At 29.8% G+C, this 13,185-nt stretch overlaps 1 protein-coding gene across 2 annotated transcripts in view; it reads left to right on the forward strand.

Annotated features, from left to right (window-relative positions):
• Positions 1-13,185, forward strand: part of Cnx99A (Calnexin 99A) — a 60,395-nt gene that overhangs the window by 19,385 nt on the left and 27,825 nt on the right. For both annotated transcript variants that reach the window (XM_075378948.1, XM_075378949.1), the window contains exons 3-8: positions 296-470; positions 3,363-3,658; positions 6,442-6,609; positions 8,613-8,872; positions 9,181-9,412; positions 12,456-12,596. In XM_075378948.1, the coding sequence (XP_075235063.1) occupies positions 296-470; positions 3,363-3,658; positions 6,442-6,609; positions 8,613-8,872; positions 9,181-9,412; positions 12,456-12,596 (1,272 nt within the window). The remainder of the gene's footprint in view (positions 1-295; positions 471-3,362; positions 3,659-6,441; positions 6,610-8,612; positions 8,873-9,180; positions 9,413-12,455; positions 12,597-13,185) is intronic.

Consider the following 13,185-nt stretch of genomic DNA (forward strand, 5'->3'; position numbering starts at 1 on the left):
TATTTATAATAGACAAAAAAGTTAAGGGATGCAATTTTAAGATTGGTGCATACTGCCACTACTACGGTACAAAAGTATCAAAGGACCTGGAATAGCTTATTCTTAAATTTACATATAAATAATTTTCTAGTCATAAAAAGATAAATCTTTGTTTTTTAAGATGTACCATGAAATGTACATTCATGAATGTATTGATGTACATTCTTTTTATTATTTTGATCAGATAATTTATAGGATTTTTATTTTGGTTTAATTATAAAGAATTTTTGATTGTGAGTGTTGTTTCTGTTCGTAGGATGATGTGGGTGTTGATATGGTTGATGATATCATCTATGTAACGCCAACCATACCGCATAGCAGTTCAATTTATATTGCTGAACATTTTGATAATCCAGCTTCATTTAAAAAGAAATGGGTGAAATCTGAAGCAAAAAAGGAAGGGATTGAAGATGATATCGCCAAATATGATGGTAAAAATTTCATTATTTTTTGTTTTATAATCTAGGTTATTTTTGTTGGTGTATAAAGTATATATGAAGCCCAAAATAAAGAGAAAAATATACTCTTTTTTATTTTTAAGTAATATTAAAATTTTGTGGATCAATAGACCTAACGCTTTAAAAATTTTGCATATCCTCAAATATTACTTCGCTATAATAGTATGGATTTCTCTATTAAGAAAAGCAATGTAGTAGTTGAGGGTTTTGATTCAAATTTGACATGGTTCTTCTATGGAGTCTAAAAATCAGGAAAATTCTGTACATTTAAAAAAGGTTAGATTCAGTATGATGACCCATGTGTATGAATGCAATTAAATGTTTAATTGTTCTTTGAAGACTGTTATTAGTAGTTAAAAACTTTTGTAAAATTTCTCCCACTCAAAGACAAAAAAAATTAATCCAAGACTTTTCATCTGGTTCGGATAGTGAAAAGTTTTATAAAAATGTTAATTATAGTGTAAAAATATTAGAACTTCTCTCCTTCCAAATAAAAAAATTTAATTTGAATGTTTAGGGCTTAATTTATTTGACAAAGTTGAAACGCATATGAAGAGTGATATAGGAGCTAGAGTGAGAGCAAAGCCTCCAAAGAAGGGAGAATGGATAATAAAAAACATTCTACTTATTTTATAAATCATTGTAGAATTCTCTTTGCTTTATTAGTTGAGGAAATTTTAAATCAATAAATTTAGGGTCAAATAGATCATTTTTGTTTGTGGGAGCAGAATTTAATTTTTATCTAAATGGTGGGAAAGCTTATGTGAGCTCTTTTAAAAGAATTAATAAATTTAATCAGAAATTTATTTTTATCTTTTTAATTTAATTACTAAAAATAAGAAAATGATTGATTAATGAAAAAAGAAAGTGTGCTAATGTTCCCTATTAGCCAGTTGCATTAAGAAATATAATCCATTCCATTATCTGAAATGTTTGTAATATTTTTTAATCGTCTAAATGCTTACACTTTGAATAAGAGCCTGAATTAGCTCGACAATGAAAATGAAAATTTACAATTTGTCTCGCATTAGAAATAATAATTATAATTAATACAATATTAATTCATCATCTAGAATATCTAGAAGCAAAATGAAGTATTTATTTTATTTTGGAAAATAAAAGAATATGAAGTATTGATAATAACAAACTTAAAACTACATTTCACCTACCAGTATCTGTAGATCAACTAAAAATTGTAGCTTTATAACTGGCTTTTTTTTTAGAGGAGAAGGAGCAATACACAGTGCAAAATTCTAGATTCTTATAGTAGAACTATACTAATTTATATATATAACAGGAACATCAGATTATGAAAATAGGAAAAAATCTAAAGAGAGAGAATAAAACAATAAAAAAAGGAATTTTACCACATATTTTAAATTAACAGTAAATTTCGAAAGAAATCGGTGCAGAAAATTAAAATTGCATTTTATTAATTTTATTGTAGAAAAATTGAAAAAAAGTAAATAGCACAAAAAACTTTTAAAAATATGTACTTTTTAGAAAAATAATAGAGAAAAAACTGCTGGAACAAAAACCTGATCACTGTGCTGGGAGTACAACAAAAAAAAAATCAGGGCTTTAATTTGTTATGTTATTTCTTGTAGGTGTACAGTGTTGATTTATTGATAGAATCAAAGAACAAAAAGTACAGTTTTAGTTGTCATGATCGTTGAGTGGGTTCCCTATCTTTCTGCTTGACTGTGCTGCTAGCAAAGATGATGACTTTTCAACAGGAAAGCTTTGTGTGGTTTACAGTTTTCTAAATGTGAGTTTGCAGTTAACAGTTCAATGTACATTTCATAGATGGCATAATCTGAAAAAAATCTGATTACTATGTAAAGAGAAGTGTACAAAAGAAGTGCCAGGAATATCTGGAGAAAATGTTGAATATGTCAGGGAGTACTGCCTGTGTAGGCATATGTCAGGGAGTACTGCCTGTGTAGGCATATGTCAGGGAGTACTGCCTGTGTAGGCATATGTCAGGGAGTACTGCCTGTGTAGGCATATGTCAGGGAGTACTGCCTGTGTAGTCCTAAAAAATCTGTTAGGAAGGTCAGGCACGAATCTAGCGGCTCGTGATGAATGTAATGTTTTAAGGAAATGCTTATTATGCGTCCATACAATTTACAGCAATTGTAGGTTTTGAAGCTACTGGCTTTGCTGTGTGCGCTCAATTAGCAATCAAAACGTTGCAGCATGAAGATGACAATTTTATGGATCATATTTAATTAAGTGATGAGTCAACATTTTATATTAGTGGAAAAGGTAACATGCATATTTGTCCATATCTGAAGGTCAGAAAATCCCTATGAATTTATACAATGGAAAGGAACTTCCCAAAATTGTAATTTTCTGTACAATATGCCAGCGACCAAGTTTACAGGCCATTATTGTTTTCATTACTGGAAACATCAATTATGAGACATAAGTAGCTTTTAAACTCAGATAATCTTTTTTTTATACATTTTGTCTAATTCATTATTACAGTAAAAACCTAGAGTAATAAATGAGGACTGAACTGCTTAATCAGAAGGCTATTAATTCCTTTCACAGTGTTTTCATTGATATCCAGAAATGAACATATTAATAATGAACTGTTATTTTATATTTTATAGCTATCTGTTTTCTAAGATGATATTTTTAGAGAGTTTCACAATCAGGTTTATGGTATCTGGTAGTTAATTTTAAAAGTTACAGTTTACTGACTTAACTCAATTCTCAAATTATTTTTTGTGGTTTTTATTATTTTGTATTTGTTTCTACTGTTTAAATCATTAATATTCATCAGTGACAAGAATTTTACCTGTACCCTGTAAAACAGTGTTTTTTGTTTAATTTAATTTTTGTTGTAATTCTTTTCAGGTGTTTGGGATATCGAAGCGTCTGAAATTGATCCATTGAAAGGTGACTTGGGTCTAGTTTTAAAATCTAAAGCGAAACATTCTGCAATAGCTGCTAAATTAGATAGGCCATTTGTTTTTGATGAAAAGCCTTTCGTTGTGCAGTATGAAGTAAATATGCAATCCGGTCAAGAGTGTGGTGGTGCTTATTTGAAATTGTTATCTCAAGAGAAGGCCAGTAATGATTTAAGGCAGTTTCATGACAAAACACCTTATTCTATTATGTTTGGGCCTGATAAATGTGGTAGTGATTATAAGGTAAGCAAATTTCTTAATTTAATTTTTTTCTAGTTCATATTCAAAATTTCAGTTAGTTTCTTAACTTATGTAATTATAGGTATGTATTTATGAACAACCAGTTTGGTCTAGTTGTGAACACGTCTACGCAAATCTGCTGATTTCAAAGTCAAGAGTTTCAATGTTGAAATCCTAGTAAAGGCAGTTACTTTTATATAGATTTGAATACTAGATCGTGAATACCGGTGTTGGATTTCAATTAACACACATCTCAGAAATGGTTGACCTGAGGTGGTACAAGACTACACTTCACTTAACACTCATACATATCATCCAAATTCATCCTCTGAAATAATACCTGACTGTGATTCCTAGCGGCTAAACAGGAAAAAATATGTATTTATGTTCAAATTGTATTTCAGCCATACTATCCTTTTTACCAATTTCGATTTATTTTAATAACTCAACTAGTAACACAATTTAATTTTTTTAACATAAGACATCAGATTTTTATTTCTAGTTACCTACCACCACTATCATTACAGAGGGGGTTGCAGAGAGATTGGAAATTTCAGCATTTTTAATGGTAGGTGTGAAGTTCAATAGACTTAAATGACAGCTGTGCAACCCTGCTTAACTGGTCATAACCATTTAAGCAAAACTTTTAAGAACATTAGTTTCTCCTGATATGAATAACTAAAAACGTTTTTAAAACAAACTGCTGTCATTAAAACAGAATAATTTAAAAGAAAAAACATAAAATACTATTATTAAAATTGTTAATTTTAATCGATATAAGCAACAATAGAGAGTAGCATATAGTAAGACAAGTTATTAAAATATATGTGGAATGCAGGAAAGTGTTCGTATATATATATTTATTTATTGACACTGTATATTGTAATATATTTAAGGTTTAAAAAGTTATAATCCATGGAAGATGATGAAAACTGATGCCTGGGGAAAAATAATAATATTCATAAAATGCATGCATTTACTTGTTTTTATAGGCATTTAGTTTTAACAAAGTTTTTGTATTCTCTAATCTTGTATTCAATATATATGTGTGTGTATATTATGTGTTTAGAATTTGTCACCTGTTTATGCAATATAAACAGATAATGCTTGCATAGCTATTATTTCAGTCAATAATGTCAGCTGTTAGCAACTTTAGGCATTTTGTTATTGTTTACATTCATCCATTTATAATGAACGATAAAATTTATGATCTCACAGAGTGTGAATTAAGAGGAATAATCAAATTTTTTATGACAAAAATCACTATCTAGTTGTTTTTGATGTTTCATGATAATGAAAAATTGTGTGTAGGATGGGTGCTGATGATATTAAGAGATGCACACAAGGAAAAGTCTTGCTGCTGTGCCTGAATTTTTATGTTATTATGAAAATGGTGACAAATTGTCTGATCACATTGTTACTAGAGATGAAATTTGGATTTTTTAATTGAATGTAGAGACAAAATGGCAACATTCATTTGAAACAAAGCTATGACAGCATTCATAAGAACGTTCATTAAAGAAGTTTATGGCTACTGTTTTTCGTTAAAAAAAAGAAAGGAGGTTGTCTTGCATGTTGAATTAGTAATCTTAGAACTATTGTGGATGTGCCGATACCTATTCTGAAATGTTAAAAAATCTTAGAAGGGCTGTGATAAGCAAACATCATGGAATACTATTCTGCAGGATTTTATTTTTGCATGATGATGCTCAATCACACGTGGAAAATCAGTGAGGTGATGGGAAAAATTCCTGGGAAATCGTCAATCGTTCACCCTATAGCTCATTAGCTTCTAGGGAGTATTTTCTTTTTCTTCACCTTAAACAGCGGCTTTCATACAAAGGTTTGATGATAAAAATGACATTACTGCTGCTTGTTTTAGTCAATGGCAGCAGAATTTCTTGAAAAAGGAATGAAGAACTAATGAAACACTTAGAAGAAAGATGTGTTTATGTTGAAGGAACCTGTATATAAAGGTAGTAAATAAATGTAGTTTTTATCATAAGTAATAAATAATAAACTTTGTTCATATTTCTCAGTTCAAAATTGACATTTAAATATATGTCTCTTACATGCTAGTTTTACATATATATTTTCTTCTTAAATGAATATATCCATTTTTAAATTATCATGCATGTTTAATTTTGTTCTGAAATAATTTTTGCTGTTTTAGAGAAAAACACATTTTATTTAGAGAGGATATTTTTATTAGACAATATTTTTAACATTGTTTTGTAAACATTTTCGATAACTTAATTTTAAAATTGGACCAATCCTAATTTTAGAGATAACCTAGTAGAACAGTTATTTGATGTTCTGGCATTATATAACTAGATTTTTCATTTACCTCAGATCTTTTAGAAAAAAATTATTTTGATTATGTTCAGCTGAAAATGAAAATGAGTTTCATCAATATGAAGCATTGATTTAAAATTATGAAATTGCTGTTCTTTGATTAGAACACTGCTTTAAAATCTGTTTCACTTGACTTAATTTCTAAAGATAAATTACATAATACTACTTGCACAAGTAATAACAAAATTGTAACTTTGTTTTTAAAATTCCTGAAAGTTTAATTCATCATATTTTAAAGATGATTTGTATTCTGCCAGTTTTATATAACTTTAAACTTTATAAACTTTTTCACATATGGAGTAGAGTGATTTGTGTAAAAATCCAACACTATTGAAAATTAACTAATAACTTGTTGCTGAACGTTGAATTGTTACATGATCTTGGTTTTTGTGTTCATGTTATATATATATATATATTTTTTTTTTTTACAGTTACATTTCATTTTCCGTCATAAAAATCCAATAAATGGTACGATCTCAGAGAAACATTGTAAGAAACCTAAGGAAAGAATAGAAGAGCCTTTCACTGACAAAAGGCCACACTTGTACACGTTAATTGTCAGACCTGATAATACGTTCCATGTTTATGTTGACCATAAGGTGAGTAAAATTTCTTTGTATCAGTTTTTAAAGTATGTCTATATGTACTCCAGATTATTTTTATTTTTTTTTTATATTTACAATTAAATTCTATATAGTATGTTTAGTTGTAACGATATAGCAAGTAAATGTAAAGTTTATATAAATAAAAGTCACTTCAAATATTTGTTGTCTTTTGTTTAAAATTTGAATCAGCCAATCCTTCTTTCTTGGTGATAATTTTGTTCGTTTTTTACACACATCCCAGGCTTTTACAATAGAAAGTGATGTTTAGTTTATGAAATGTTATAGGAAGCAAGATTAGAGTTGAAATGTTTGCCTCTGCTGCAGTTTTCATTAAAAAAATTTAGGATGATTGTTGTCTCAGTAGACTGAGAACCAGACCAAATCTTTTTGTTGTGATATACATATAAAGAGAACATTTCACTGAATAATTTGATTTTATTGGATGATTATTTTAATAAATATTGAGATTATTAAAGCATATCTATCAAGTATAGAAGAACAACCTTAACTCTTCCTATATGTGTGAGGCTGTTGGATTGAGGGTAAGTAATATGTAAGCAGCTTTGTTTTTACTTTAAAGTAAAAGTGTTTATGTATAAAGTGTGTACTTTATACATTCTTGTTTTCCACACATCCCTGGTTTGGTTGTTCATCATACAAACTCCACTTTTCTTATTCCTCTCTAAAAACTATTTCTTTTCCATGGTTTTACACACTATACACATAAACCACCCTATCGTGCCGATGGTTAGATTGGGTTCACCAGGGTGAACCCAGTTGTATAGAGCCCTAGTGCCACTACATGTTTGCTGTGCTGGAGTGGTCAGTTATATCACCAGTACTCATGGGAACTATATGTCTCTTCCATTAAATATTTCTTCAGTGGTTGTTGGTCCATGTAAAAAAACCAACGAACTCAGAAGTTATAAGAGATTTTGACCAAACTTTGTCAGACAAAGATTTAGCTAGTGGTGAGGAAAATTAGAAACGTTACAGAGGGGAAATTTTCCTGTAAAAGGTAAGCAAGGAAAGTAAATTTTTTTGAAAATTTACTCCTTCCTTATAAATAAGAGCGTCATAATAGCTTGTCTATTAACCAAATTCTGCTTGTTGAAGTGAATAATGAAGAGCAGTGCCAGAAACTGCTAGCCCATAAGTATGCAGGGAAAGGTGGAGTGATATTGGAGCCCCATATGATGTTGAATTTCAGCAAGGAAGTAAATTTTAATTGTTAATTTCTATAGTAATTTTGTGGCCCGGATGCTGATAATAACACCTCGTGCGCCCAGGAAAAAACAGCTTTAATCATTACATTAGATTTTCTTTTAATTTCCTCTTATCACTGTATCATACCACGATCTGTTTCCCCCCATGGCTTCTGCCATCCTCAATTGCTTAAAAGAAATATATTCTGTAACTTACATCCTGATTCTGTTTACTAATCATTTAGGTTTCAGAAAAAAATAGAATTGTATAGTTTTACAGGTTTAATAATAAAGTGGCAGAATTAATAAATAAAGTTGTCATTACTTTAATTTTATTAATTGTATTAGCAATGTGATGTGATGTAATGTGTTTTTTGTACTTTATAACACAGGCTTTAATTTAATTTTTGTTTCATGTCAATAAGTGTAATATTTTGGCAGTATAGTTAAATAAAAATTAAGTATTTCAAATGGGGCTGTATTTTACAAAAAAAAAATTGATTCAAGAAAGAGTAGCCTTATTACATAAAAAACTTTTTTGAAATTTCAAGCAGCGTTCCTTTCAATGTGGAACAGTTTTCTGTAATATACATGCTATGGATAAATCATTGGGATAAAAATTAATACAACATGAAAAGAGTTGTATTGAAATTTTGACTGAGCTTTATTTCTTAGTTATAAATACAAACTGGTACCAGGAGGTTTTAAGAAAAAATATTTAGTCTTAAAAGTGTGCGTGTGGGTGTTATTAAATAAAGTACATACCATACTGTTATAAAACTTGAATTGCAGGTTGTAAACGAAGGCAGTTTATTAGAAGATTTTACACCACCAGTTAATCCACCTGAGGAAATCGATGATCCAAGCGATGTTAGGCCTGCCGACTGGGATGATAGGGAACGTATACCTGATGCCACTGCAACTAAGCCTGACGATTGGGATGAAGATGCACCACAGTACATACCCGATCCTGAAGCAATTAAACCTGTTGGTTGGTTGGATGATGAACCACAAAATGTTCCTGATCCATCTGCTGAAAAACCTGCAGATTGGTTAGTAAAAAATTTTGTCGATTGATAATTTTACTGTATGAATTGAATTAGTTTTATTATGCAGTTATGAAATTACTTCAAACTTGTAACTTTTTTTAGGAAATGAACATCAGTGAATAAAATGCATTATTGAATAAAACTTAATATAATATCCATTTGAGTATTTCAGTTTTATTCTTACTGCCTTGTTCATCATGATTTGCAAGTGCAGTATGACCAACTTGAATACTAAGTAGCTGTTTCATTTTAACATGTACTAAACGTAATATATTTAGGAAGGATAATATTTTTCTTTTTTTTTCTAATAGGGACGAAGATATTGACGGTGAGTGGGAAGCACCGTTAATATCAAATCCTGCCTGTGAAGAAGCTCCTGGTTGTGGAGCATGGACGCCACCAGAAATTTTAAATCCAGAATATAAAGGAAAATGGAGACCACCGCTCGTAGACAATCCTAATTATCAAGGAAAGTGGGCACCACGAAGGATACCAAATCCAGATTACTTTGAAGATAGAGATCCTTTTAGAATGACATCGATTGTAAGTTAACTAAAAAGAAAATTTAAACATGATTGTGTAATGGCAGATAATTATTATAGAAGTTAATTTATATATTGTTAGTCCTAGCAAGATAGTACAAACTGTATAAATTAAAGACAGTTCCTTAGCCTCATCAGGTATTCCTTTCCGTGATCTTACCCTTTATTCCTTCTTACTTGGATGACTCTCATAGAGTACAGCCAATACCTAGGTTCACTTGAGACCGAGATGATTTTTCTGTGTCGTTATCCAAGGAACCCTTTTTCTCCACAGGGATCCAAAGAAGCTGAATTAGCTGCTGAAATTAGAACTGGCTAAATTCAAGCTTCCTTATTCGTGGTAAAATCTAATCCAATCAATATGTATATCCTACTTCTGTAAAGAGTAATGATAAATTCTGATTTTTTAGGCCAGTGGATTTTCTTACTATGTACTACAGCTGCTCAGTTATATTAAATTATTTTTGTGATTTTAATGACACATGTGTCATATATAAAATATAAATAATTCAAATATTATGGTTGTTAAATTGTTTAAATTACATAATTATTTTTCTACAACAAAATTAAAATGTATTATACGTACTTTGGAATATGTAAAATTAAAATATCTGTATATTCTTGGAAAATGAGATCCAAAGATATAAAGAGAAATGTGCGTGAATTACATAGTGGACTATATGTTGTTGTAGGCATATTATTGTTATATTCCTTTTTTCTAGTAGATACATCAAAGTTCAATTTTTATTTCGATGAAGAACAAAGAATTTCTGTATAATTTATGTTTTCTTCATATTGACGAGTATACAATGTAGTGAACTAAGCCATCATTAATAATTATATTTCTGTAGGTGTTTGATTTCAAAGAATATATTACAACTTTATTTTGAAGAAAAACAGTGTCTTTATTATTTAGATTATGCAACCTCTCATAATTTCTGTCACAACTTTCTTATCGTGTGGTTATTTAATAACTTATTTGGATCCAAATTAGTCACTACGATGATGCCCTCTAAAGTTTTAACTCTACTAAGAGCGACATAAATCTGCCCCTAGGCCAACTTTTTCATGCTGAGGTCTGTTACTGCCCTGTCAAAAAGTTGTAGTGAGTGAAGTTACCGCATGGCTTAATATTAAAACATTCTGCACTCAACATCTCTGTATACCTTTGTCTTGGAATGTACAAATTGGTGAAATGTCTACACAACCATCAAAATCTTTGATTCTAAGACTGATATTCTCATCATCAAATTTTATGAATTCAGCTTCCGGTAACGGTCTTTCCTCATACATCAAGCCAAGATGGTGAGAATGTTGCTCTTGCATTTCATTTGTGTATTAAACTGACACGATCAGCACAATTCTCACCTTTCATTGTGTAAGAATCTACTGCTGTACATTCTCATTTGTGAGAGTTTACGTTCTCATTGTTGAGAAGTCTACAGAAATATTCATGGCATTTCTTTCTCAGTTTTCCTTTCGATCATTCCTTTCTTGGCAACTTTCCTTTAAATGTCACTATCTCATTTGAGCAGCATATAGTATATTTATTAAATATATAATATATAGGTACTAGATACCACTAAAAATTGTGAAAATAAAGAATTTCTAAAAAATAAAAAGTGACTTCAACAAATAATTGTTTTTATTTATTAACTAAAGTAAAAGTATTTACAATAAATTTGAAGTCTGTGCCAGATAACTCAATTTTAAAAAAAACCTATGATTATATAATACAAATCCTATTCTTCAAACAATGCAATATTGGTAATTGAAGTTTTACTACAATAAAATGAGATGTACAAAAATATAATATAAGAATAAAATGCGACATAACAAAAATATGATAAAGGAATACTTTATAGATAGTTAGGAAATATATTATCACAAAGTGTGTATATATATATACATATACATATACACACACACAACACCCCTTAGCAAACTCAGATTAGGTCGTGAGATCCATGCTCTCGTTTATATGCTCTTGAGATACCATTTTACGTACGGGAATCCCATTTAGTCGCCTAGCGGGGTCGGTTGAGGTATTAATTTACGTGACTTGTGTGTTGGCTGGCATAAACTTCAAAATAGTTATTTGTTATAAATTGTTGTTGTTTTTTAATAACTTAGGTTAATAATTAAAAATATAATAGTTTGTAACTTTTTAGTATTGTTTTTATTTTTTATAAATTATTTTATTAACAGAAGTATATTTCAAATGTATAAAAAAATGTAACAGATACATAATGCGTAATTAAAAAAATATAATGAAGATTCGAGTGAAGTTATAGTATTATTCACTAAGTAAGCAATTAAATATTTAAGGTCAGAGACTTCTGGCTTTATCTCCAGTTCTTACAATATGCAGCGATACAATGAATATAAACTGTATCAATTCCTTTCTTCTCTCTGTATTTATTAATGTAATAATTTCAAGAGCTACATTTAGATCAGCAGATCATCAGATTAAAAAATTTTCTTCTGGAATTCTTTGTCAAAGTAGGAATAGCTCTTGAATATAATTTCATCCAACTGTTTTTAGTGTATTAACATAAACTGGCACAATTCCATATGCTGTAAGAATACCTCATTTATAGCTTTTGCTGGTACAAGGTGTTTTTCTTGAATAATGATTTAAGTGAAGGAAGCTAGGAAAAAATTACTCAGGTTTTTTCTCATACAAGCTATCCAATTCATGGTGTTATTAAAACATAAACAATAATTAAGCAGTTAACTGCTGTTTTCAAACAATTACAGAATGGTATTTAGAAATAATTATGTGAATATTGATACGATTGGCAAGAGAATAATGTATAATAGGAATTTCAGATTAGTATTTTAGTTTTATTGTTATTTTCATGAATCCTGTTTATTATAAATACACAATTTACCTCCTTATAATTTAAAAAAATTTTTTTTTTCTAAGTAATTATCAGGTTTTAATTTATGATTTATGATATGTTTTGTCACTCGCTTAAAGTAGTATAAATGTTAATTCATGTAATGAATATTTTACAATCCTGAGAACTTATTTTTTAAAGGTGGCGGTTGGTTTAGAACTTTGGTCAATGTCAAATCAAATAATGTTTGATAATATCCTAATAACTGATGATCCGGCTTTGGCCGATGCCTGGGCTGCACAAACATTCGATGTTAAGAAGAAGAAAATGGAAAAAGTTGCAGTAAGTAGCTCTTTATAATTTGAGTGTGCTATTTAAATTATCCGAATAAAAATTAACATTTTCTGACAGTGTTCAGTAAATTCTTTCCATGAATAAATTTATAATTTGTTTTTCCTTTTATGAATGAGTTTTCTGATAGAGCCAGATATCAAAAACAGGTTGCTTTCTGTTACCTGTAGACTTGTGATATCTCATACAGGAGGCTGGGAAGTCACTGTGTCCTAAAGTTTGAACTAAAAATTTGTAATGAGTTATAAATAAAAAAAATGCAATGTAGTAATGAATTATTATATTTACTCACTTGATAATTAGTATTAATTTTAATGGTTTATGTGTTCACCCTCATGTTGCACACACAATTCTATAAGTTGCTATGTCCTCTGCGAGATGTGACAGAGCATTTCTGGTGTTAGATTGGAGAAGGCGTCCCTCAAAGCATCACTCAATTCTTCATTTGTAGTTTAGTGATGTGCAGATACGTGTACCTTGATAATTCTCAATAATGAATTGTCTGGTGTGGTGAGTTCAGGACTTCGTGGTGGCCATGATAATGGAGCCAGTAATGCTGGGCTACTGTGGCCAATCCAAC

The sequence above is a fragment of the Lycorma delicatula genome, chromosome 11, assembly GCF_047948215.1.
Source record: "Lycorma delicatula isolate Av1 chromosome 11, ASM4794821v1, whole genome shotgun sequence".
NCBI lineage: Eukaryota > Metazoa > Arthropoda > Insecta > Hemiptera > Fulgoridae > Lycorma > Lycorma delicatula.